The sequence below is a fragment of the Kogia breviceps genome, chromosome 13, assembly GCF_026419965.1.
Source record: "Kogia breviceps isolate mKogBre1 chromosome 13, mKogBre1 haplotype 1, whole genome shotgun sequence".
Taxonomy (NCBI): Eukaryota; Metazoa; Chordata; class Mammalia; order Artiodactyla; family Physeteridae; genus Kogia; species Kogia breviceps.
In genome coordinates this window covers 6,488,171-6,516,028 of record NC_081322.1, presented here as the reverse complement: position 1 = coordinate 6,516,028, position 27,858 = coordinate 6,488,171, and the positions used below count along the sequence as shown (strand labels likewise).

At 42.9% G+C, this 27,858-nt stretch overlaps 1 protein-coding gene across 2 annotated transcripts in view; it reads right to left on the bottom strand.

The window, feature by feature from the left end:
• Window positions 1–27,858, bottom strand: part of IMPG1 (interphotoreceptor matrix proteoglycan 1) — a 91,540-nt gene that overhangs the window by 50,324 nt on the left and 13,358 nt on the right. The window contains exons 2-12 of one of the 2 annotated variants that reach the window (XM_059083063.2): window positions 24,140–24,373; window positions 18,303–18,469; window positions 18,006–18,034; window positions 15,390–15,454; window positions 14,508–14,611; window positions 12,111–12,263; window positions 8,700–8,758; window positions 5,157–5,177; window positions 3,572–3,819; window positions 2,090–2,166; window positions 1,021–1,103 (exon numbers count right to left, since the gene is read on the bottom strand). In XM_059083063.2, the coding sequence (XP_058939046.1) occupies window positions 1,021–1,103; window positions 2,090–2,166; window positions 3,572–3,819; window positions 5,157–5,177; window positions 8,700–8,758; window positions 12,111–12,263; window positions 14,508–14,611; window positions 15,390–15,454; window positions 18,006–18,034; window positions 18,303–18,469; window positions 24,140–24,373 (1,240 nt within the window). The remainder of the gene's footprint in view (window positions 1–1,020; window positions 1,104–2,089; window positions 2,167–3,571; window positions 3,820–5,156; window positions 5,178–8,699; window positions 8,759–12,110; window positions 12,264–14,507; window positions 14,612–15,389; window positions 15,455–18,005; window positions 18,035–18,302; window positions 18,470–24,139; window positions 24,374–27,858) is intronic. The other variant, XM_059083064.2, reaches the window with a different exon arrangement.

The following is a 27,858-nucleotide window of genomic DNA, read 5'->3' as shown; positions in this document are numbered from 1 at the left end:
CCATAAAAAAAGAATGAAGTAATGCCATTTGCAGCAACATGGATGGACTTAGAGATTATCATACTAAGTGAAGTAAGTCAGACAGAGAAAGACAAATATATGATATCACTTATATGTGGTATCTAAAATATGACACAAATGAAACTATCTATGAAACAGGAATGGACTCACAGAGAGAACAGACTTGTGGTTGCCAAGGGAGAGGGGGGTCAGGGAGGGATGGATTGGGAGTTTGGGGTCAGCAGATGCAAACTAGTATATATAGAATGGATAAACAACAAGGTCCTACTGTATAGCACAGGAAACTATATTCAATATCCTGTGATAAACCATAATGGAAAAGAATATGAGAAAGAAAGTATATATATATGTATCACTGAATCACTTTGCTGTACAGCAGAAATTAACACAACATTTTAAATCAGCTATACATCAATTTAAAAAATAAGTTAATTAATTAAAAAGTAAAAAAATAAATAAATAAGTGAACTAGGAGGATTTCAATGTTTACTGACATCCTTATTGACCAATTACACATGGGCTAACTGTCAGTAAAGGAACACACCTAGCAGAACAGACAGTATCCAGGGTCAGGCTGTATATGGCGAATAGGAATACAAACACTGATTGTAGGAGCCCAATCCTCTGTCGCCATAGCCCCTTGTCATGGACGTGGGCCTTAGGACCTACCTTGTCCTGACAGCCTCTCAGGTTTGAAGCCCAGTTGAGATAGCTGTTCTGGGTGGCCAGTGGTTGGTGCTGCTTTGGTTTCAGCTTCTATCACCAGATCCGTCGGGAAAGGGCTGTCAGTGCTGTTTGTGGGACTGGGGATGAGAGCTGAGGGTGACCACCTCTTTAGAAGAAGGTGGTTCGGTGGACAGCTCTTCTGCTGGAAACAGTGGTGGGACCCAACTTTCTCCTGGGTGGAGGATGACCTTATCACTGGTCTTGGAGATAGTGTCATAGATGGATTCCTCAAAGAGGATGTTGTCATCTAACACAGACTCTGTGGGAAGTAACTCACCAGGTAGACTCTGTTCTGCTCTGTCCACTGTCTCCAGCATGGGTTGACCAAGAGGAAGTTCTGGACTCGGAGTAGCAACCTGAAGAAGGAATTGAGGACAGATGTTGACAAGGGACATTTCTCTGTATATGAGAAGGGTTATACTCTGTATTTTTTCTTTTCATTTAAATTTAAGCAAATCATTTTGTAGTTGACTTGACTCTATTGTGGATTCTGCTATAGGTTCTGATACAGAAACATGTCTTGAAAGGAAAACATGCATTGATACAGTAGTAAAATACGATCTCTTGGCTGCGTCTGCCTGTATAGGGTTAACTGATAACCCAAAATACTTTGAAACGTGTGTCAATCATATTTGAACTTATGCATTTTTTCATTTAAAAAAGGAATAAAGCTTAGCGCTTCCATTTATGAACACCGTAGTGACAACTTTTGGCATAAATTAAATGGACATATCTTTAAATGAAATACAAAAGTTATTACTGAATTCATTATTTTTTATTTCCTAATATATTAACTTATCCTTACAAACCCCCATAAATAAATATATAGATAAGACCTTAAGACTTAAGAATAAACTTATAAAGTATCTTTGTTATATTTATTTCAGAAAATCAAAGTTAAATAATATATTCCGCTTTAAGTATTTTTTCAGCTCACGAACATGTATTTGTTTTATCAAAAATGGCAATTCCTGACTCTTAAGTGAAACAGAGCTCTAACTATGTTGAAGGAAACTTTGAATTTAAGGATATTTGAAATGCAAGTTGTATTATATTTTATTAATACAGAGAGTGGAAGTGGGTAAGCAAGTACTGCCTGTGAAAAACAGAAAAGAATTTTTTTTATTTATTTCTTGAGTGTAGTTGATTTACAATGTTGTGTTAGTTTCAGGTGTACAGCAGAGTGAATCAGTTATACATATACATATATTCATTCTTTTTTAGATTCAGAAAAGAATTATATTTAGCATTGCAGAGGGGATCTTGCTCTGTTCAGTCCTTAAGCTGATTTTTTCTGATGGAAGATTTCGAGGCTTTGTTCCTACTTGAAGAACAGACTCACCTTTGTGATATCAGTGAGGAGAGTTGACAGCACCGATGGGGTGTCAGGATCAAGACCTGGCAAAGACCCAACAATTTCTGTGGGTGAAAAATCACAATGTCTGAGTGTTTCTTTTTCTTTTTTTCTTTTGTGGTTGGAGCAGTCAAACAGTGAAGGTTGGGAAATGTGGCCATAACCAGTTCTTAAGGAGTGGTACAAAAAAATCATCAAGAAATCAGCATCAGATACACTAGTGGTCATTGATCTGAGTGATCTGCTGAAGGGTGGATGCAAGGGGTTCATCTTGCAAGTCTATGGGATCAGAACAGTTATTAAGGTGGATTTTTAGGGTGTTTAGTTTGGTTGGACACATTTGGACCAAGCAGGCCAACTGATTGGCTAGGCCAGTGGGGACAAAACTATAACTAAGTTGACAAAGAAAGAAATGGCTAGAATAAATACTGGAAGCAAGGACCGAATGTGAGTCCTCGTGAATCCTACTTCTACCCTGAAGCCCAATTCTCAGATTATCCCAAAGGGTTCAACCAAGAGACCAACCCAGAGTACCAGATGCTCTCAGAGATGAGTCTGAAGTTTTCACTGACAACTTTAATGTTTAATATTGAATGTTTACTGACAACTTTAGTGACATACCCTACATCTCATCCCAAGGGATCTCTGTAAAGTTTTCCAGAGTTGAGTTTGACTCTCTAAACTACAGAAACAGAACGGACAGAGAATGCCAGTTTCGTGCCATGTCACATTAAAATGGCATTTCTAGTGCCCATCTATTATGCCAAGAGTACTGGGTGAAGAGTTCCAGGCTCCTGGGTCCCTCCAGGCCCCCTCTGAGGACCCTGAGTGAGCCCGATTTTCTGTTGATTTCTTCAGATCCACGCTCTTCTCTCCCCACTACTCCTTGCCCTGGGAGGTTGACTTACATGGACCATGTCAGCGGTTCCTTGCTCCCTGTCTTTGGTATGGCTTAGATCATTAGGCAGCCCTTCAGGCCTGGAGGTAGTAGTGGGGCCTTGGTGCCTCTAGCCCTGGGCAACTGTCCTAGTCCTCTGGGCATTAGGGAAACCTTTATAACAGTCCCTTTATGAAACTCTTTTCAAATTATCCTATTCAAATGTGCCATCTGGAACCTGACCCATATACTAGATGAGGGAATCTGGGCTGTGCCAGGGGAACAGAGCTGTCCTCGGGTTCTTCTCTCCACCTGGGCTCCACTGGGTGACTGTGGTTGAACCGGACTGAGCTGAGCCTCTTGGCTTCCCTAGATCTATTTTTGGTGTGAAGTGGTCACGAAAGGCCCATTGAATGAGACCCAGGGGGCAGTGAGGAAAGACAGAGATGATAGCCATCCATGATTGGCCTGTCACCGAAATGACTGACTCTACAGGACCCAAGTTAAAATGACAGTGACCAGGAGACAGTCACACCTCCTCATCTCTCTGTCAGGATGAGGATAAGCTCCGAACTATGAAATCACCCACTAACCATCAGTGAACTGAATTGATCCCATATCCAAGGACTGGTCTTCCTCCAGTGCTTTGCTGATCAGCTTTCTGAGGTCGAAAGCTGTGGGGTAGATTTCCATTTGCTTGTCTCCCTCCACTGTTCCATGAAGGTCTCCTTTACTTTCAATTTTGTTGGAATCAAAAGACAGGAGGTCACCTGCAGGGCTTTTTGCTTCTGCCTTGTCTCTCTGAAAGATGGCTATAAGTTGCATCTCTGTGGAGCTTGACCTGTAGATCGCAGAGGACACAGCTCATCCAAAGCCATTGTTACATGCCTTATAAAGAGAATCACTGTGTTTCCACCAAGCTTCAGGACAGCTTCAACCTCTTTCCTGATGGACTTTTAATGAATATCACACACTTGAAACTAATTTCAGTGTTTGTCAGAAATTTGAAAGGTAGAAAAAGAATTGACATATATTTCAGCTCTGAAATAGAATGTATGATGGGACTGAAATCCAGCTTGAAGAGAGACCAAACTGGATCAAGTGACCATAAATTTTCACTTCAGGTCTTTGTGAAAAAGTTAATTGTCAAGAGTTGCTGGTATTGATCAGGGTTTTCGTGGTCTTATAAGTGCCAATCAGCAAGAAGGATGAATTGTCTTTTTTGTTTCTTTCCTACAAGTAGCCTCCTGTAGGATATACCAGGGGGACAACAATATGTACATGTTTTAGCCAAGTCAAAGCTTCAGTTCTCAAGGCTATTTCTTTTCTACTTTTTTGAAGAAGTATTTTTTAATTAAAAAATACAACATTATATTAAACAAAATCTCTTCTTCCCTCAAGCTGCTATTAAAATAACATCTTAGAAGGAAGATGTGAGGAAAGAGAAAGGGAAGTAGTTCAGGACTAACTGTATTTGTTATCCTATTTATTGAATCAACGCCTTTACTCATGTAAACATGAAATAGGATCCTCTCTAGCTCTGGCCTCTAGGACCAGGTTTTGCCTCTTAGTTTATGCCATAAATCCACACAGCGGGATACAAAAATGTCTTAAAGGCCACAGGAAACGATAATATGTATTCTCGGCAGTTCTTCGGGTCACACGATCAGTCAGAGTCTACAATTGCTTATTTCCCCAAGTACAGGAGCTAAGCTGGATGTAGTGGGCTCTTTCCCCATTCACACTGACCTGGGAACCAAGTGGCAAATTAGTTCCTCTGCTTTATTACAGACTTAGGCGGCTTGCACGCACATGGGTGCACCCAGACTGGCAACTTCCCATCACAAACGACGTTTAAGAAATTGTTGAAACACACTTGCATCACAGATATGTGTTTTTATGATTTTCTTTTGAAAAGCTTTTGAGTTTTATAAAACACACTTCCGCTGATCAGGTCACTGTTTACCTGCTTCTCCACGTAGTGATTTTGATTTGAGGGTTCTTTCCTACCACTGAGCAATTGATCAAATACTTCCATTTAAATAAGACACCAATAAAAAGACACTGGCTTATCCCAGACTTTATATGTAAAAATAATCTATAAGAGTTTAGCACATAAATGTGTGAGTGTGGGGAAATGTACTATATTTCAAAACATTTTAAAAAAGTTCAAATTACCCATCTCTTTCTTTCTTTGGTCTTCATTTCATCATACACAACGGGAACATGCAAAGGAGAAAGAATTTTCATGAAATTTACTGAGACATTTGATGAATCAATCACATACACAAAAAAAGTTTCATTGTCTCTCATGTTGGCTCAGAGCTTTGAAAGAAACAAACTGCACGATCAGGCTTTGGATAGAAGTTTTGAGAACCATGTGAATCTCAGGAAGTAAACATTATTCTATGATGTTTCTTATTAGGATTTGAGCCTCAGTTCAAAGATTTTAGGTACTTAAACTCTTTGATTTCAGAGGCTTCAAATATATCCTATACATCTTAGGTTTTCAGTGGGGTGCTGGTGCCAGGAAGTTGCTTTAAAAAGTATTTTATAAATGGGTTTCTCATCCCCTTAGTTTATTCCTGAAGGTAATTTATCTGAGACCAGACCCCGGAACTGGAGTTTTTTTGACTGTTTTTTGAATTGCTTTAATCAGTAAGCCTTGAGAGGATGGAGCGATTCATCACGCCACAGGTTGCAGGAAAAGCAAACACCTGTTTACCGAGTGGGTGGTCTGTTGCAGGCAGTTTACATGCTTCTTCATTTAATCTTTTCATTTTATAGATAAATGAATCGCCACTTTATAGATAAGGGAAGATGCAGAGAGAGGGAAAGCTGCCAGTGGGAAAGCAGCAGAGCCGAGATTGCAACCCTGGCCCGAAAGACCATAACCCGGGGCTCCTGTTACCACGCCACCTCCTGTTTGTGCCGGGAGAAAAGGCTCTTTTGGTCACCAGACTGACGACAACACTTTGCACTTCTCTGGGCATATAACGCGAATTTGGTTTAGAAGCTCAGCTGTCTTCCCTCACTCTAGACTAGTTTGCATTATCGAGAAGGAAATGCAAATGGAATTATATCATACTCCTTTTTTGGCTCATCTTTCACTCAACATAATTATTCTGAGATGAATCTATGTTGTTTTGTATTCCAGTAGCGCATTCTTTTGCTGAGTAGCAGTCTATGGTGAGAATATACCACAATTTGTTTATCTGTGACTCTGCTGATGGCCATTTGGGTTGTTTCCAGTTCTTGGCTAATGCAAATTAAGCTGCTGTGGATGTCTGTGTACATGTTTTTGAAGGAATATACCCTCCAACTAGACTGGATGATTGTTAATAGTTTCTCATATTTGCTTTAAGAGATAAAGCAATATTTAAAGTGGAACCTTTAATGCTCCTCCTTATAACTGTGTTAATAATAGATGTTCTAACTTCTTCCCAGCTGTGTTAAAGGAATCAAATGAGGTCACCGATATAAAAGTATTTGTTTAATTGTAGATCAGGTTTTATGAGTCAGCTCATAGAAAGAGGGGACCTTGAGACTCCTGGGATTTTAGGTCTCCTGTGGGAGGATCTGGCTCCATGAGAAAGCATTTTCCTTCATAACAAGTTTACTTTACAATATTCTGAGCATTGTTTTTCATGATTAAAAGTTTGCCACACTCATAAGCATATTATCTATTGTATTCGGGGGTCAAACTGTTTTCTGGGAGACTAAGTCTACATAACATAATGGAAATCACTGGGAAAATGTAATCAAATATACTTTATAAGCATCCTTGACAGAAAGAAGGATAAACTCTTACAGAGAAAAACACACGGGAAAGATGCAGTTTCAGAGGATATAATAACTTTAAAATATTTACCTTGCAAAAATTTCATCACCTAACATTTTGGTTTTCTTCTGAAACAGAATTTTTTTTTAATTATTAGTTTTTCATTTATTTGAAGGGAGGAGATAATGAGCATTTGAACATTCACTGAGAGAACTGTTCCTATCATTTCCTTCAGGTTTAAATTAAAAATTTATTCTTTAACTGCAGTGGTCTATCCAGAAGACCTTGCATCTATGCAGAGTATTCTCCTATCATCTTTTATTTCTCTCTAATCCATCTGATTTCACATGGAATGCTGTGGAGCAGCATCTTGAAATAAAGAAAAATGAGTCTGCTTCGGTAAATGTTAAGGGTTTCATCTGTTGTTACTTTCATGGTTCAACATGTCCTTCCTCTGGAGGTACCCAAATCAGAGGCGCCTGACAGCTTCGAGAGAAATAAATGGGTCGAGCCCCCACCTACACAGCTGTTCTTTGTGAGCATGTGGGACCCACCCTGTGGCCCTTCTTGCTTTGTTTTTTTTGTGGTACGCGGGCCTCTCACTGTCGTGGCCCCTCCCGTTGCGGAGCACAGGCTCCGGACGCGCAGGCGCAGCGGCCATGGCTCACGGGCCCAGCCGCTCCGCGGCACGTGGGATCTTCCCGGACTGGGGCACGAACCCGCGTCCCCTGCATCGGCGGGCGGACTCTCAACCACTGCGCCACCAGGGAAGCCCTTGGCAATAGTTTTGTTGGATCTGACTCCAAAAGCAAAGGTATAGCAAAGATTTTTTTTTTTTTTTTTGCGGTACGCGGGCCTCTCACCGTTGCGGCCTCTCCCGCTGCGGAGCACAGGCTCCGGACGCGCAGGCTCAGCGGCCATGGCTCACGGGCCTGGCCGCTCCGCGGCACGTGGAATCCTCCTGGACCGGGGGACGAACCCGCGTCCCCTGCATCGGCAGGCGGACTCCCAACCACTGCGCCACCAGGGAAGCCCCCTTCTTGATTTAAGACAACAGATGGTGACAGGCCAGGAAGAGCTTCGAGAGAGGCCTGTCCTCCCATCTTACAAATCCCCCCCCAGTGCAAGGGATCTCATTCTGCTCAGACCAGGGCTGATATATGCCCTGTGGCACAGTTAAAAAAAATACCACATCATGATCCCCCTTGTAGATGTTTTGAATAGTGAGAACTTAAAAGAAAGATGCAAAAGTCTTGCCAAAACTCCTGAACCCACACTGGAATATTGAGATGCTACTGGATATAGGCCTGCTTAGGGGAAAGCTGTGAGAACATGATGGAACCCTGCTTTAGCGTGGCACTATTTTATTTCATGTCTTCTATTTAAATATTCAATTTTATAAATTTTGCATGGTAATACATTACTATGGATCAGAATGGTATAAAAGTACGGTCAGACATCAAAGTGATAAAACAGGTATTAATAGTTCCATCCCCATCCCCGTCTACCCAATTCTTTTACCCCTATAGCACTTTTGATTAGTTTCCCCTGTGTCCCTAAGAAGAGCTTGATTTGCTTAAACAAGGATGGTATTTAGCATTGGATAGGAAACCGGGCAATTGACATCAAGGTAACCAAGTCAGGGATTTTCCTAAGAGGTTCGGTAAATGACATTGCCAAGGACAGCGATGAGCTCTCTGCAGAAAGCCGTGCTTCTGAATCCGGAGGAAGGAAGGAGGTCGGCTCCTGCGTTACTCCTTAAAAATCACCTAGAGTCATGTTCTAATTAGACAACTCCTTCATCTGAAATGTATTCAGATTTCAGGATTTGGCGGAGCTAAAGAATTGGGGTAAAAGTGACCTTAAAATCCTCATGACATTGCTTTTAAAAGGGGATAGTGAGAAAGAAAGTTAAAAATTGAGGAGTCCGATTCTCTTACCTAAATCCTGACACATGGATTTCTTTGAATCCTGGAAGTTTCTTAAATACCTTTTGCATCTGCAGAGAGAAAGAAATTTATGAAATACGCTTTGGTTCTACTGGGTCAGATCTTATCTAACTGAAAAAGCCTAAACACTTTTGATGAGTTAGGGGAAAAAAGTGAAAATGGAAAATTGAAGTAATGATTGAGGCCAAACTTTTTGTTCTCATTTATTTCTGAAACGCAGAGGAAAGTGTTTTGCTATTTATTTAAAAGCTGTAATTGGGTAGTTCTGACCTGCTTTACTGGTTACTTTACATAAAATATGAAACAATTTTAAGGTGGTACTTGGAAGAAACTTTTTTGGCTACAGTATTTTTATTTATACACACAGAGTAAGATCATATTTTCTGAATTGAATTATATGATTTGGAAAATATCTGTAATGTTAAAGGGATTATTAAAGTCAAACTGGCTGCTGTACCTAAATAAAACGGTAGAAGCATACATCAAACTAGTGAATACAACAAACTAGTGAATACAACCCCGGCTCCTGTGGACGGGGTTGGTCGCTCGTGTCCGTGTCCTCTCTGTGAACCTGGCTGTGATTGATTAAGAATCAGCTTTGATTAGGAGGGTGCAGAAGGCATCTAAGGAGGCAACTGACAAAGGCCTTCAGTTAATTCTGCTAACTTATCTTCCGGAGACCTTCTGATCATGGAGCAGCTAACCACTAAATTGCTAATTAAGTGCCCAGTTAACCTTATTAATAATGTGACATGCACAGAGGCCTTCCTGATTCTGCTGGAATGTATGTTAAAAAACAGGCAGCCGTGTCGAGTTCTCCTGGATGTTTGCACAGGAGAAAGCATTCAGACAACACCTAAGCATTCCTTTTGACATTTGTATTAAATTGGTCATTAAGTTTATTGTGGAAGTTAAATTACTGCAAAGCACTGGCCATTAATTCCTGATTAGGCCTGAATGGCTGAGCTAATGCAAGTGTTGGGCTGTGGTGAGGCTGGTAAATGGAACCAGCAAGACTGATGTGATGGTCTCTGGAACAAGATCCAGCAAGACATACTCTTCTTCGGTTGATAAATTTTTCAGAGGCTAGGAGAGGCATGTTCATTTGCTGATACAAAAATCCTTTCCCCATGCATATTTATTTGGGAAAAATATAGCATAGTGGTTAAGAGCAGGGGCTCTGGTGCCAGGCTGCCTGGGTCTGAAACTTGGCTCTGCCAGTTAATAGGTGTGACATTGTTGGGTGTATTAATTAATCTCCCTGCACCTCAGTATCCTCACTTGTCAAAAAGAGAAATGATTTTACTTTAAGTATAGAATCCCATAAAAAATCCCGTTAATATGTATAAAACGTTAAGAACAGTGCTACTATTTTGATACAGAGCATTTTAGACTTGGAAAGGCACTTCGAGGTCATCTTTAGTTTCTAAATGAGGAATCAAGGTCAGGGAAGTGATCCCCAAATTCTCACGGCTAATTCTTGGGCAGAAACAAGACTAAAACTCAGATTTAAAAAGAATTATGATTTCTTTGCATTATTTTACATCAGGTTGTTTTAGGTGCTTAGAAAATTAACAACAGGTCAGTGAAGACAGTCTATGGCCAATTATCCAATTTTAAGATATTCTGACTAGCCTAAGGATTTGTTGAAAAGAATATTTCAAAGAACAAATAGAAAAGTTAACAGACAATTCTTTAATTCATTCTATCTACTAATTCATGTCTAAATACTTCTCTGGTTCATAAATATCCCACGCTGATGCTTTCTCTTTGAAGTTCATAGAAAAGATTCTTTACAGTTTATTGACTGAATGCTGATGCAGGGAGAGGTGGGAGGTTGAGAATGTTTCTGTTATTCATCTCCTCTCCAGCTGAGAGGAGGAAAGCACTGAATTTTCCAAGTATGAGAATTAGGCGCCTGTTGTTCCCTGGCCATGCTAAGATGCTTGGGCACGCAGGCTGTTCATAAATGTAGTTCATGGTTACATAATCTCATGGATGCATCTAATTTCAATTGCATTTCTACAAACAGTTACTGAGTAGTTAACTGCATCCCAAGCTCTGTATTAGGAGGTAAGCAGCAGAGATGAAAGAAGCACTTCCTGCCCTCAAGGGGAAGCTCATGCCCTCATGGCAGTGAGTGTGGCCCGAGAGCAGAGGGGAGTGGAGACAACGAAAGCCACAGACGTGTAAACAAACCATCTCAAGACAAGGTGATAAGTGCTGTGCCAACAGTGGGCACCGGCTGTTAGCCCAGAGGAGAGGCACTGAACCCAGGATGCATAGAGAGAACATTTCATGACGAAGTTTGTAAAATGCAACTCAGGGAAGGACATTCCAGACAGGCAAGGCAGCACATGTAAAGACTAAAGGTAAGAAAAGATTTGCAAGCAGTTCGCATTTCTGGAAAGTAGAGTGTAAAGAGGGGGATGGTAAAGAACTGGTGTTAAGAGGAGGCTGGAAAGGAAGGCAGGAGCCTTCTCGTGGCACATAAATGCCAAGTTCAGTGTGACGGTTTGGATTTATCCTGCAGGGAATGAAGAGCTTTTTTAATTAACCAGGAACAGGCAGCTGCGATGACGGTCAGAGAGCGAAGAGCCATCTTGGGATAGTGTCTTGATTTAGTGACGGATGATGTGGACCATATAACTTCTTCCACTTATCACCCATGAAGAATGCCATGCCTTTGAAAAATAACAAGCGCTGGAGAGGGTGTGGAGAGAAGGGAGCCCTTGTGCGCTGTTGGCGGGAATGTAAATGGTGCAGCTACTATCGAAAGAGTGCGGAGATTCTTCAAAAAATTAAACATAGAACTATCGTATCATCCAGCAATTCCACTTCATTCCAGTTCTGGGGGTTTATCTGAAGAAAACGAAAACACTAATTTGAAAAGATTCACGGTCGTTGCAGCATTATTTACAATAACCAGGGTATGGAGACAACCCGAGTGTCCACCAATGGAGGAATTGATAAAGAAGATGGAATACACCCTACACTATGCGGTATTATTCAGCCATAAAAAGAATGAAATCTTGCCATTTCTGACAACATGGATGGAACTCGAGGGCATTCCGCTAGGTGAAATGAGTTACAGAGAGAAAGACAAATACTGAATGATCTCACATATATGTGGAACCTAAAAACAAACCAAACCCCCCCCCGAAACCAACCTCATAGTTACAAAAATTAGATTGGTGACGGTCAGAGGTAGAGATGGGTGGAAGGCAGGAAAATGGGTGAAGGGGGTCAAAAGGTAAAAACAAAACAAAACAAACCAAAAAATAAGAAAAATGAAAAGAATGCCTGGTCACAGGCAGATGAGCCAAGAGGATTTCTGTGCGGTTGACTCCCAGATCTGAGTCCTGCCTCGGGCGCTGGTTGTCTGCGGTGGGTTCAGCTCACCTGAAGCTGCGACTTGGCTGCAACCTCCTGGTAATACGGGGACTGGGAGTCGGTGAGCTCTTCCTTGAACTTCTGCTCTGCCAGGGAGATGCTTAGCCCTACTTTCTGCTCTAGCGCGCCCTCAGCAGCAACAGTGAATTCTACTTCTCTTTCCTGGGTTAGAGTTAAAAAAAAAAAAAAAAAAAAAAGAAGGGATTCTGTTAATATAAACCACAAGCAAATGGTTACATTGTATAATATATGTTGGTACTGTCTCAGGAAGTGGGTTCTGAAGCCTTCAGTGCTTCTAGAATAAAAGTCCTATTAACTAGCAGTGGCCTCTGAATTTCACGGGGTATCAAAGCTCTGATGAGTTAATTATGTAGAAACCTTGAGAACTCCATCATTTTATGACTGTGTGCTCTTCATGAAAGCATTTACACACACACACACACACACACACACACACACACTTATTTACTTTTTACCAATATCCTTTGGTTCATTTAAAAAACATCTCCTCTACCATCTAGGGTAGAAATCTTGGCCTTCTCTGAACCTTTGCACTAGCAAATAACATCTGAATTGCTCATTTGGTACCTCTGATACACTCACATAGAAGTTTTTTTTTTAATATGGTAATCTTGTCACCCCACATAAAATCCTGAATCCAGTGTGATTCTCACACTTCATTGAGTCCCTCAAAGCAAAAAACATGAGACCATTTCTGCACAAAACTCTCAGTGAATACCCATGACAAGGCGGGTCACATCCTCAGCAACCTGTCCCAGCCTATTACTTTGTCTATACATCTGCCGTCTTCAATCATAGCACTTGGGCTATTTTGTTGCCCTTATTTGCACTATAAATTCCTTGAAGGACCGGACTGAGTCTTGCTCATCTTAGTATCTTTAGTGCATGGCCCAATGCTTGCTGAATGAAAGAATGAATATAGATGTAGGTGGTGAAAAGGATGTTAACGGGAGGATATGAAGAATGTGAAATAAAATATTCAGGGGATATTTACAGGAGAAGGAGGGACCTATATCAGACTTTGAAAGAGATGGGAAACGGGTAATGTGAGAAAAGAGAGAAGGCAGACTGGAGTTGTCTTAGAAGTTTTGCAGTGAGTATGTTTAACCTCAATAATTTTTTCCAACGGCAGTTTTCACTGTTGGCGAAACAGTATTTTTGAGAAAAACAAAACATGTACACTCTTTGTTCATAGCGCAGTAGTTCCGTCAAGTCTACGGCCGTCCAGCCTAAAGCCCAGAGAGAACGGTCAGCAGGGGTTCTCATCTCTGAATTTCCATGTAGAGATGGTGAGAGTGAACTTCCTGCCTTCACCTTCTGGCTTTGATCTGGGCCTTGGCGGGAGGGTCACAGGAAGAGGAAAGGGCCAGAGAAGCCTCACAGACCACAGAGAATGGTAGACCTGTGGCAGTGACAGCATAAAGATAAGATCTAGCTTCTGGTTTGGGGTCCCTTCCTTATATTACTGCCCTCTTCTGGGTCTGCTGCCTGCCTCGTGCCGCCACACCTCTATCCCTGGAGCAAAGGGAGTGGTGTTTGCCTGCTTGTGTACCGAGGGTCTGCGCTCAAAGCTTTTGGAGAGGTTAAGCATGTCTCCCTTTTGGTTAGGAGATGCAAACTACCACGTATCAAATAAATAAACGACAAGGATCTATTGTACAGCACGGCAAATACAGCCATTATTCTGTCATAACTTTCAATGGAGTATATAAAACTACTGAACCACTTTGCTGTACACCTGAAACTAATAAAATACTGTAAATCAACTATACTTCAATGAAAAAGTCCCCCTTTAGCGATAACCAACATTCAATTCCCTAACGATCCTGCATGCCCTTTCACTCAGAGTGGTGGCCAGTGTGGCTTCTTGCCAGAAAACACTGTTTTTATTTTTCCCCGGCTTGACACGTGGGATTTCGGTCATTTGGATACTTGGCTGGTCTATTCGTGCTGGACATGACTCAGAAGAAGACCTCTGCCCTTGCTGCCCTTACACTTCAGTGGGGAAAGGACTTCAGTGACGGGTTGACTGATGTATTCATTCATTCATTCGCCCATCATTTATTCACTCTAACGCTTGGTCAGCACCCGCTGTACATAAGGTTCTGTTAGGCGCTGAGGGAAGAAGGGCCCCTGCCCTCCTGGAGTTAATAATTCAGTTGCAACTTCTCTCACTTCATCCTAGTTTCCAATCTATTCTTTTCCCTCTCAGTCCCTCCCTTGGAGGAAGTGAGAACAGTCAATAGAAGGAAGTCACCCACTCTTACTTGGGGTGATAAAAACGCAGCACTAACAACAGTAAATGGCCAGTCCATCCCTTGTCTTTCCCTGTTTTCCTAATGAAACCAAACAGACGTTTGAAGAGCTAGATCGAGAACTTCTTACTATCGTAGGCATCCTGGTGTCCGGGAGCGTGTAGTTGAGGATTTCGTTGAGGAGTGTGTCATCGGGAGGGGTAGGCAGGGACCCGGGTGAGACACTGGCAACGTCTGTGGAAATTTTAAAAAGTACAGGCACGAGAATGAGACTGGAGGAGTTTACATTAGAATGAGGTCATCATGTCACATGCTTTTCCTGTCACTCTGGAAATTACAGATGTTAGGTACATTCTGAACTCATTTTCTTTTAAGACACACAAATATGTTCTTGAGCAAAATATAATTCATACTCTTTTTTTTTTTTTTTTTTTTTTGTGGTACGCGGGCCTCTCACTGCTGTGGCCTCTCCCGTTGCAGAGCACAGGCTCCGCGGCACGTGGGATCCTCCCGGGCCGGGGCACGAACCCGCGTCCCCTGCATCGGCAGGCGGACTCTCAACCACTGCGCCACCGGGGAAGCCCTAACTCGTACTCTTGATCCCACTTCAATTCCTCATTATTCCTTTCCAGAACGCAAGTTTGGAGCTCCCCTAGATGTGTTACACTTAAATGGTTTTGCCTAATGAGATCTGGTTACTTTTTCTTTTTGTGACTATGTAAAGGACACATGAATACATTATCTTGAATTCGTTTGTTGGAAAATATTGACGATTGCCTCCAAGTTGTAGGATAATGGGTGATTCGGTTTTGTTTTTATTCTTTTCTGTATTCCCCAAGGCGTATGCTATGAATTTAAATTATTTTGTAAGGTTAGTAATACAAGTTAGTTTTGAGAAAGTGCATTATAAACTGTGTCAACTTCAATTACCCATTGCTTTTCAAATAACATGCTTTCATGGTGGTTTGAATTACGGTTCAGTAGCAGATGAAACAAGGAGTTCTAAGCTTACCTGTTGAAAACACAGGGGTTTCACCAGGCTCTCCTAACGTCTCCTTTGTGGATATTTCATCTCTTCTATTAGCACAATAGGGAATAAAAAAAGAGATGGTGAAAAGGAGCTTGATGACAATAGAGGAAATGCATTTAAATTTGCTTATACTGAATAGACCTAAAAATTAGAGAGAAAGTATATTTTAAAATTAGGTTTACCTATATTTGCATTACTGAAATAATCTTCTAATATATTTTCTTTGAAGAAAAATTGAAACAACCCGAAAACAATTATGTTTGACTCCGTTTTTTTTTTTTTTTTTTTTTTTTTTTTTTTTTTGTGGTATACGGGCGTCTCACTGCTGTGGCCTCTCCCGTTGCGCAGCACAGGCTTCGGATGCGCAGGCGCAGCGGCCATGGCTCACGGGCCCAGCCGCTCTGCGGCACGTGGGATCCTCCCGGACCGGGGCACGAACCCGCGTCCCCTGCATCGGCAGGCGGACTCTCAACCACTGCGCCACCAGGGAAGCCCGGGTCCGATGTTTTATAGTCCCCATCGTGCTTCAACTGTGTCCTTGATATCAAAGATAATTGATCACATGATCTATGACTGAAATATTCTTGCTAAAATCTCAGACCCTCAAACCTGTAAATTCAGAGAGTCATTAAGTTTATCTGATAAAGTAACTCTTATGGTTACGATAATGAGAGAGAGAGATTTCTGGGTAATGAAGGTGTCTTGAATCTCTATTCTGGACATAATCATTGCCTGCAATGGTAACCTGCCAGGGAGTTGTGGGTAGGTTTGCAGTGCCAGGGAGTGTCATCCAAGGTCATGGTTATAGAGCTGTCTGCATATCACATTAGCCCATTCTAGCAAGCTTTATTTAGAAAGGAGTAGCAGTAGTGATAGCTATGGATGCTCACTGAAAGACTTCTTACTCTAAGCTGTTAGGTCGCAAAGGATTGTGTCTGTGTTCGTACAATATAGTCAGGGTTGACTGTTTGATCTCAGTAGTGGCCCACACTGGTGCAAGACCAGAGGGCATGGCTAGGTCCTCTGTTGTTGTAGGGGACTAGGGAGCCTGCAAGGAGAGCAGGATTCCGGTGGGTGGGGTGGAGAAGACAGGTTCTTCAGGCAGAGGGGAAGGCCGTGGTCAGAGCCCAGCATGAGCAGGGTGAGGTCTGGACGTGGCGAGGAAGTGTCATGGTGGCAGTGGTGGCACCCTGGCTCATGGAGGGCACAGTTGGAAAGGTCAGGGGGTGAAGGCCTTGATGGATTAGTGTGGCCTCTGCCTCAGTGGAGGTCCTGAGAGGGAACAAATGGCTCACTCAGAATTGGGTAATTTGAGCAAATTCTAAAAAAGGCCTTACTTACTAAGCCGTGGAAAGAGCAACCGCAAGGGTGCGTGCAGAAGCCGTGGGTGATAACGGCGAGGTGCTAAAAGCTCCCCTCTGCAGGAGGGGTGAGATGATGCAGCAGTCACTGCCCATCAGACACAGAGAAGGCTCTGTGGAAAGAGAGGGCTGCCTCACACGAGCTGAGCTGCTGCTGAAAGAGGTCCGTAGCCCTGGAAGGCTTTGCAGGTGGGGCGCGCGGGGAGGTGATAAATTCGCTCACCTCACTCTGTTTCTCCCTCTGATCTCCTGATCCACGTTGGCTGGGCCTTCCCAGAAGTCAGAGGCCAGTGAGTCAGTCCCTCCCGCTCAGCCCTCTGCACACAGAGCACGTGGAGAAGGGTGGGAGTGGACATTCAGAAGGGCCAGGGGAAGACGCGGGAGTATTTTTGCAAAGCCTTTGAACAAGGCTCGGTGTATACAAAGGAATATCTCAGGTGTGTCGACCCCAGGAGCAGTTATGCAAGTTAAGGAGGGGAAGAGGTTAGAGGCAAGGATCTGACGTTTTGCACAGTGTAAATTAAGAAGGTCCCGGGTCAGGTTGTGACAAAGGGAACAGAAACCAAGGAACAAATGTGAAAAGCATTATAAAGAATTGTAATTCATACGGCCCAATTTGTGGCTCTCTCTGCAGTATTGTTATCTTCAGATTTAGATTTCTAACTGTTACGAGTGTAATTTGTGAGTTTAGAGTTTGGCAACAGCATCCCTCTTCTTTAATCATTCTATTGGATGTACTTTGCTTTTTCTTTGCATTTCAATTTTCTTATTTGATATTCGGTTCTTGTAGAAGACACCGCTCAGTGCTTCAGTTTAGTTTGAGAAATACTAACACTTTACAGAATACCAAATGAGAGTTCAAGATTCAGGTTGCTCTTTGATTGCATTCAACATGTTCCTGATGTAACTAATATTTTTCATCAGTTCTAAAAATGAAGCTATTTTAATTGCTGTGTATCTAATAAGTAAAAAACACGTTAGGTCATTATCAAACAGTATCGCATTCATTTTATCGGCAGATATAGCGCAAACATCTATCTCAATCTATAAGGTCTATCCATTTCCCTTTTATATACTCATTTATCTTCAGCAGAATATATGCATAAAGGGTCTGTCAGAATAACCTACTCTGATCTCAGTAGCTGAAATAATACAAAGGCACAATAGCTCAGTCTCACTCCATCATGTGATCTTTCAAAAGTCAAGAGCATGCCGCAACTGTATTTTGGGTACTCACCTCTCAAGGAAGTTTCTCTGTTTTATCCTCTGTAGGAAGATAAAAAGTAATTTTATCAAGAGACAATGCCAACGGAAGAGCCAAAGTCTATTTTCATTCCCTTTTCCCTTTAACTCCACTTCAATCAGCCTGTAAAATGTTATTTTGCAGGAAGAAAATTCCTGTTGGCCTTCTCAGATCTCTCTAAGCATTTCTTCAGCCAACCCTTACGCTGGGGGAACGAGTTCAAGAGGGGCAGGGTCTGGAGGCCTGGGAGCTACTTGGAACGGGTTCCCGACACTCCGTGTTTAAACTCACCTGCTGAAGAAGATCCAGGTGTTCCTGGGAGTTGCTGAAGTTTCTCCCGATGTCAAAGAGGCAGAAAGTGTCCTGCTGGCAGACGCTGACCCAGTCCTGGTATTCCCCTGGGTCAGGGATGCGATCCAGAAAGATGCGATACGCTTCCCACACTGCTTCCTGGCACACTGCAAGGCAGCGCCATCAGGAGTGAAAAACGGCCACATCCTGAGAAGATGCCCTTCTCCCAACCCAAGCCCAGTCGTAAACGTGGCAAGCTCTGTCACGGCTGATGCTGATAACAATATCCTATAGCCCATAGAGTTTAATTCATTTAACACATCTCTATTGAGCCCCTATATGCACCATGGAGAAAAATAAAAGAAGGGAGATAGAAATACAGGTGTGTGTGTGTGTGTGTGTGTGTGTGTGTGTGTGTGTGTGTGTGTGTGTGTGTGTAAGACTGCTATTAAAAATAGGGTGGTTGAGGAAGACCTCCTGATCAAGGTGACTTTTGAGAAGAGGCCCCGAGGCTGGAGAATGCTGAACATTGAAGAAACAGTAAAAACGTCACTGTGGCCAGAGCAAGGCTGAGAGTCATAGAGGATGAACGTGGAAGTATGTGGTGAGGGGCACAGAGATGGTGCACGTCTTGCAGACCAGTCGTCTTCTACTGGGGCACAGGTACCCCGCTGTATCTGCAGACTTTCCAAGGGATAAACAGGCACACATGCATTTACAGAGACTCAGTTCCTAGATCTCAACTTCCCTATCGTGCTTTCCTAAATCGGTTTGCCTAACAACGCATCTTTCCTTCCTCACTTGCCCTTTGGCCGTCTTCCTTCCCCCATCTCCCCATCCATACCGCCTTCCTGTGATGGCACAGTTGCCCCTGGGTTGCCACACAAAGGGCATTTGAAATAACTGTGGTTGAGATTAAGACAGGGAGTGGACTTAGTCGAGGGCAAACACACAGTTTTTGCAAGTAGGGCAGTTTCTGATGCTTTGCCTTCAACACCTTAGAAAAAGTCCTAATGAAGTCGACAGCTGATAGATCATTAAAAATAATGATGGCAGATCACGATGTGATTCTTAGCATAAAATGCCAGAGGAACTTAAGAATAAGGCTGCTACTGTAACAAAACTCCATCTGTTCCCGTCTACTTATTTATGTCACACGTTTTCTCAGCATTCAAGTGAAACTAAGGAAAAGAATAGGGATAAAATGGGTGTTAAATCCTGTCTAATGTTAGCAATACGTAACAGGAATAATAAATAATGGCACATGAACTAATAGAGGGACAGCGCCAGAGCAAACCCATCTATCTAGAGGCAGAAGCCAGTGGAGCTTAAGCTATAGGCCCTTCATTTAAATTGGCCCCTTCCAAAGCTTTGCTCCTAATTTTGCATCTATAAACATTAGTTACCCCAAACCAATATCTGATCTTATATCCATCCATAAAAAAATTAAAAACTTTTGTCAAACTTACATCTACTTCCTTTAATCAAGTATATATTAAAAATAATTCTAAATGCAACTGAATCCAGAAGAAATTTCTGGAAATAAGTAAAATAAGTTATTTACTTAGGAAATAAGTTAAAAAATGTAACTTCAGTTTTTGTACCTTTTTGTTACTGAGCAGTATTTTAGAGCAGCCCATAACAGACTTTCAAGTATGACCTAAATTACGTTAAGATAAGACTCTGCAGTGAGAGGTGGCATGGAAATGTGGGTGTGTGGAGGAAAAGGGACCACGTGACCTTGCCTGCTGTTTGGAAGGGCTTGTTCATGCATTTGTAGAGTACCTGATGGTAAGTATTGAGTATCTATGATAGATTCCACTGTATATACGAGGATGCTTTAATTCCTATCTTATTTTCAATATCAATATTTACAGCTCACCCAAAGTTACATCTTATCCAGTTATTTAAGCTTATGATGGAAAACTTTAGATGTCAACGGAAAAGCTCTCAAGAGGGCACCTAATTTAAAAATTATTTGGGGGGATTAAGTTAGGAAACAAAGATCGAAGACTTGGGTCATACGCAATTGTGATATGTTGAACTTTAACTCTGGAGGGCTGAGGGGCAAGGGGGTGCTTTGGAGTAGAAGCTGACATCATCTGACTTTCTAAAGAAACCCTCTGAGTGCCATGCAGAGAAAAGGGGTTATGGGTTATGGGGAGGAACAAGGTATGTGAAGCCCAGTCTGGAGACGCTTACTCCAGTGCTTTAACTTCCCTCACTCCCCACTTGGTCCACATCGGGGGTTTCTCTTAGCTTTCTGTTTTAAGAGGCAAAGAGAATTCCAGACCAACAGAAGCTCAGGTCATTTACTAGCAGCAGCCTGACCAGAACCCACAGACCCGGGGCGGGGGGTGGTTTGCAGCGCCCACCACCTCAAAAGTGCCATCGCGTTTTCCACATTTGAGGTGCGTGTTGCCTGGGGGTTTTTCCTACATCATCAAACAGCCTAGGCTGAGACACCAAGCAGAAAGGCTGAGGTTCTGTGGTCAGATCTCAAGCAACTGTGGGGATACTGGAGAGGCAAGGCTCTGGCTCTCTCCAAAATCCTTGTGGCAATCCTTCCCAATAGAATCAGACAAAGATGGTGCAGAAAAGTAAACCAAGAGGTTAGAAAGATCCAGCTTTTCAGAGGTTGTCAGACTCCTCCCAGCGCTGAGGTCCTTTCACGGTTTGTATCTGAGGCTCCCTTAGCAAGGACGGATGACCCTCCCGGTGAGTCCCTGTTCTCTGGATCACGGAAGGATTCTGTGCCTCCTGATGTGTGCTGAGCTTCTCGGATGCCGGCAAAATGACATCGCAGGAGGCACCAAAATCCTGCCCCTCGAACATCGTCTAAAGAAAAGATACGGGTCCCTCTTTCATCCCGACATTTGGATCACTGTAAACGACAGTGCCCCAGGGAAATAATTCTTCGAGCAGCTTCAGGCATTTGTGCTTCAGGGAGAACGTTTTCTCAGAGCCTTTGGGAAAAGTAGGTTTTAATAGGGACCAGGGCTTTCTGTGTCCCTGAGGTGGGAGAAAGGGCCGCAGGTGCAGGAGCAGGATTACCTGGGCGTCTTATCAATATGAGAGAATGCAGATTATGAAGTAGGTCTGGTGGCCATGTGGACATCTGCGTTTCGTACACGCTCCCAGGGGACGTGACGCTGCTGGTCTGAGGACAGCAGTCCGAGTAGCAAGAACTAGGACTCCCTTCACCTTTAACTTTCTCCGAGTCACACGTTAACGTGAAAGAAAGATCTTGCTTTTCATATTGGGGTTGGGAGAAAGAGAGAGTGGGGAGAGATAGAGGAGGGGAGGGAGGGAGAGAGAGAGAGAGAGGGAGAGACATGGGGAGGGGTGAATTCACAAAGGACTCAGAGGACTTTGAAGGGAGGCAGTCACAGAGGAGAGAGTTGGCGTGGTGGGAACAGAGGTTCTGCCTGGGAAACTACCAGGAACGACCTTGACCCTTGTGTCTGTGCTTTCTGAGGAAATCTTTGCGATTCTATCAGGAAGCTCAGAACATTTTCCCTTGTGTTGCTTTAAGCACTGGGAAGAGAAATAGCTCAGTATTCCATTTGATTTGAGGAATGTGGGAGCTGTCTCCTCTAAGTTTGAAAAATGTCAACAGATAATTTGGTAAAAGCAGCTATGAGAGCAATAACTGGGTTACTCTTCAGAGAAACACTGCTTTATAGCTGGGTCTTATTTCCAGTCTCTTTGTGAACCAATTTGTTAGACTTAAGAAAGCCATGCTGGTGAACAGTAAAATTTCATATCACCCAGGGGCAGCCATAAAGATAATAGGTTATCATTGCTGTGGGGAGAAAAACAGTGGTTTGTTTCATCCAGGGAAGCAAGAACGACAGAGGTAAACCTAATCAAGAATAAAGAGCTAAGAATACAATTCAGAGCTAAAAATTTGGTTGCAGCAATAAATAGTCCATTCTACAAATACCTGTGATGAATCCTATCTGTGAACGTCATAAAGGATTAGAAGTTAAGTGAAAATAGTTAGCAACAGCTGTGTTCGTAGTCAATGTGATGCATATCCCATGTACGTATGCTTCTATCCATTAACAGATAACATAAAATTTACCAGTGTCATTGTCTGATCAATGTGTAGGTACGTCCAAAATGAATGCTTTACCTATGGCACTGTCTTTTCTTTGCATTCCCAATGATCTCTTTGCTTCTGCATCCATATGCAGAGGTGCTGCGCTAGGACCTCAGAATTTTAATATAGTGCACTTGATTTTCTATAATTAGAGTCCTACTTCTGACTCTAATCCAGTAGCTGTCATTTCTCCGCGGGTGTGGCTTCTGTTAGAAAGCAAGTGTCTTTTTACTTCCACATAAAGTGACACATATGTGGAACAGAGGGCTTGATTTTTTAGTTTTAATTTAATTTATTTATTTTTGGCTGCGTTTGGTCTTCGTTGCTGTGCGCGGGCTTTTCTCTCTAGTTGCGGCGAGCGGGGGCTACTCTTCGTTACGGTGCGCGGGCTTCTCACTGTCGTGGCTTCTCTTGTTGCGGAGCATGGGCTCTAGGCGCACGGGCTTCAGTAGTTGTGGCTCGTGGGCTCAGTAGTTGTGGCTTGTGGGCTCTAGAGGTCAGGCTCTGTAGTTGTGGTGCACGGGCTTAGTTGCTCTGCGGCATGTGGGATCTTCCCCGGCCGGGGCTCGAACCTGTGTCCCCTGCATTGGCAGGCAGATTCCTAACCACTGTGCCACCAGGGAAACCCAGGGCTTGATATTCTTGATACTGTTAGTTAATTATGCTTCCCAAGCCCAATAACAACACCCAGATTAACGCAGCTTTTGCACATCGTATAGATGTAAATACTTAAGAACTTGGTGGGATGTTAGTTGGTGGCATAGTTTTCAGTTGTCAGAATGTGCAATACATCACAGGCTAGAATTGAACCAGCTTGCTCTAGTCAATAGGCTTGAAATAGAGCAGGGTGACTGTGCTTTTTGGAGTGGAAGCAAACAACTATTATGATCAAGGTGGAAATCAGTAAACGTTCTCAATTTTCACATGTAAGGTGACTTGCGTTTAGGATGCAGCCAGACAAGCTACCTCGGGAATTAATAGCAGTTACCAAAGATTCTTTAATTTCCTTTAAAGAAGAAGCCATGGGATTTTTTTCCATCCACGGTAAGTGAATGACAAGGACAGCTACTGATGGCTGTGGTGTGACTGAACTCCGTCATGATTTCCGGGAATGCTGTAAGAGTCCTGTGATGCTGTCGTGGGGGTAAAAACTGCACTGTTACTCTGATGGAAACCACAGTAATTGTGCTGTAAATCCCGTTAACACCCCTGCATTATATCTTGGTAACCACTGCTAATTTGTGCCTCCAGGTTTCCCAGTTTCAGACATTTTTACTGGATCAGCAATAAACGACTGAAACTGATCAAGAAGGGAGGGAGGATTGGGATTGTAATGTGGTTTACGAAAAGTGAAATCTTAAGTCATAAATCAACTTGCACAGATTCCTGACGTTGCAATCATCCCGTGCTTCTTAAACATTAGGATTTAATAGTGGGCTTCGGCAAAAATAATACAAAGAGGTAAAACCCAGAGGCCAAGGCTTCCTGGTGGCTTGTTAAATACTTTCACGGCTCTGTGTTGCACAGGACATGGTTTTAAAACCTACAAGCACAGATCTATCATGGTTTCGAGGGTTTATCATTCATAACTCTCAAATCCGTTGGCTGATTTTTGTAACTCCTGTGACTGAATGAGAGACTGGAAATTCTGGGCTGAACACAGCCTTGGGATGGATGAAAGGGAAAGGATGACGAGAGGGAAAGCCTGAACAGGCTGTGCCTCTTTCCTTACCTCTCAATCTGTAATAAGCTTGAAGACTTGCTAAAATCTCGTTCATGGATTCCTGTGGACAGACTTTAAGCCCAGTTGGGAAAAATGCTGATCTTTTGGTTCGATGCTTTGCCAAATCGAATATTCGTCTCATTGTTGACACTTTGTAAAATTTCCCGGTATTTTCGGTTGTTTCCATTCTTGCGGCATTGTCTAGGTCTTTAATTTCAGAACTGTATGTTTGAATGGAGAGATCTGTAAGAGAAAGATTGATTTCCTGGTAATACCACTCAGCCATAAAAAAGAATGCAATAATGCCATTTGCAGCAACATGGATGGACGTAGAGATGATCATACTAAGTGAAGGAAGTCAGACAGAGAAAGACAAGTGTCATGATATCGCTTATGTGTGGAAGCTAAAAATATGATACAAGTGAAGCTATTTACAAAACAGAAACAGACTCACAGACATAGAAGATAAACTTATGGTTATCAAAGGGGAAAGGAGTAGGGAAGGATAAATTAGAAATTTGGGATTAACCGATACAACAGTTCTGTATAGAAAATAACCAACAAGGACCTACTATATAGCACAGGGAGCGATATTCAATATCTTGTAATAACCTATAGTGGAAAAAATCTGAAAAAGAATATACACATGTATAACTGAATCACTTTGTTGTACACCTAAAACATGGTAAATCAACTATATTTCAATTAAAGAAAGATTGACTTCCTGATGAATATATACATTTGTGTGCTGTAAGTGAAGCATATAATAAACGGCTGGAAAAAACTAAAAACTTGACCCTGAGGGTTATGGAAGTTCTCTGTTGCTGCAACTGCCAAATGTGATATTTCAGTGACAAGACATTTTCAGAAATCAGGCAATAGCATAATTGGCAGATAAAGCATATTTTAAAAAAAATAAAAATGAAAACAACATTTCAAATCATCTTGACTTTAGGAACTGCCAAATATTGAAACCTTTTCCCACACATCTCTCTAAAAATCACTCCCCACTTAGCACTCAAGCCTCCCGAGAGATGCCTCTTTAGATAGACATTATAATTCAAGTGGGGAATGATATATAGCATGGTGGTATCCAGAGGTGTACTCTTGATGAGGAAGTGGAGTGCTTCTAAAAACCTAGGGGAAAAAATGCAAGCAAACAGCCTCCCTGCCTATTAGCAGCAGCCCTAGGATTTCTCTGAGGGCAGGGCTCTGGGGGTGGCAATCTGGTTGAAAATGATTTGGGGCCTTAGAGTTTCATTTACAGAGCAAGCTTGATATTTTATGGGAGATGATGAGAGAACGGATGGCGGGGAGGTCAAAGAGAGGGTGCTGGCAGAGGATTAAACTCCGGAGCCATTCATCCTGCTGGCACTGAGGTGTCTGGTAGGGTTAGGTCTGGATTTCATTTTTAGCTTTGTAGACCTCTCATAAAAATAACTTACATTCACTGAGTACTATTTTATTTTGAATTTTTCCCATCGGTATTATTTCATATCACTCTCAGCAAAGCTCTCGTGCATCGACGAAACAGATACCATTTTTCTCAGTTTGCCACTCAGTCAGGTACGGAGGCCTAGAGGTGTCAGAGCGCGTTAGCAGTGTGGTCAGATCTCCACTCCTCCTCTCCCACCTCTATCTCTTTCCTTTCAGCCGTTCTGCCGTTTAAGAAAGGAATTACTGATGGACAGTTGGGACCACTCACTCTGGCCCCTGGAGGCCACCAGCATGTGGCTTGCAGAGATTTAAGTTCCCATTTTGTTACAGAAGGCTCTCCACATTCCTTTGTGAATGAAAACCAAAAGAACAGGAAGGGGACGGTTTATACACAAAGTATAATTTAGTAAAATCAGCATCCCCAGAATCTTTCAATTTATCCAAGAGTAAACCAATGAAGAAATACTAAATGGAGCCAATTACAAACATAGGTGTCAATAGCAAAGAGTATTAATATTGCCTGGTTCTTTAGGAGGATGAGTCCTCCACTCTCTTGCCCCCATTACTGTACCTGACAGGCAAAACCAGAACCAGGGAGCTTCCCTGGTGGCGCAGTGGTTGAGAGTCCGCCTGCCGACGCAGGGGACGCGGGTTCGTGCCCCGGGCCGCGAGGATCCCACGTGCCGCGGAGCGGCTGGGCCCGTGAGCCGTGGCCGCTGAGCCTGCACGTCCGGAGCCTGTGCTCCGCAAAGGGAGAGGCCACAACTGTGAGAGGCCCTCCTAGCACAAAAACAAAACAAAACAAAAAAAACCCCCAAAACCCCACCAGAACCAGGGTTAAATGCCACTCTTTGCCTCCTCCTCACGGGCACCCTAGTAGCTGAACATGGCTGGGGAAAAACAACCATTAGGACTTACTTTAAATGTATGGTCCTTCAATAATATCACACTACCTTTCTCTGGTCCACTGAATTTCTCTCTCTCTCTCTCTCGGAGAACGGCACACAAATTTTCTCAGATTTCCTGCACTTGCTGCCAGTTCTCTCAGCTGATGGCCTTGCTTCCCGTGTTATTGACAGCAGGAGAAACCAGAAGATAACTTTTCGGATTTCCAGCGCTGCATCCACTCACTGGCTGCATCTGTGCTCAAATACTCTGCTTTCCCTCCTGTGACTATTTGATGACTGGTCCGTGCTCCTGTCTAAGCCCGATTCCTTTACTTACGCCCTGGATCCCAGCCATTTCACCTCACAAGGACGTTCTTCCAGAAACCCTCCTTTCATTCACCTACTGAATCATTTTTCTCTCTTCCTACTGGATCATTCCTATCAGCCTGCAGACATTCTATTATTTTCTCCTTCTACCGAAAAGATTCTTTCTTGATATCGCTTTCCCTCCAGCCACTGACCCATTTTTCTATGTGCACTTAGGGCAAAAGTCTTTGAAAGATCTGTTTTCACTTCCTTTCCTGAAACAAAGCAAGGTCCTATATGAGTGACGGAGGAGTCCCCTGACACCACATGCAAAGCCATCCACATTTCCTCTCTTCATTCCCTCCTCTTTTTTCCTTCCTTCTTTTCATTTATTTATTTTTATTTTTTATTTTGATGTTTGCAGTGTGCTCGTAGAGCCCGGTGTACTCGACGTGCTATTGTGACACTTCACCAGAAGGTGTCGCTATCGAACACATAATATAATGAGAACCGAAGGTTGGAAAACGGAGCCCCCAATCATCAGTTCTTTGACTTCGGGATTGTGCGTGTTCAGTACTGACATTTGTTGATGAGGGTGGTGGTGAAGGTTGTGATTTTTCAGCAAAACAGACCATTTGAGGAAGGGCTGGGACGTAGCACGGTGGGACGGACTCCCATTGAGCTGGGAGGCTCTCCTGAAAGGCCTGGCAGATGGGAAATATCGGTATTTAGGTGGCGCGAAGAGGACGGCAGGTCCACAGGCAGGCAACTTCCAGCAGACTGAGGAAGGTGGTCAACACCGAAGGTTTAAACTGGGGTTTAAATTAAATTTCTTTAACCGCTCAATCCTGGAGCTGACCCGGATCCTGCCACCCAGGGGAGCTGTGACAAGTTTGGAAATGTCCACATGTACAGAAAGGGAAATTAACGAACAGCCATTTGATTCAAACACTGAATTCAAACATTACATTATCCTAAGAAAAAGTCAGATCCCGCTGGGGTGGAGAGGCAGCTCTGAAATACTGGGCTTTTGGCCCCTTCATTTATCGTGTTAAAATTAGATTGTCTAAGCCTTGCCTAAACATGTCCACTAGTTCA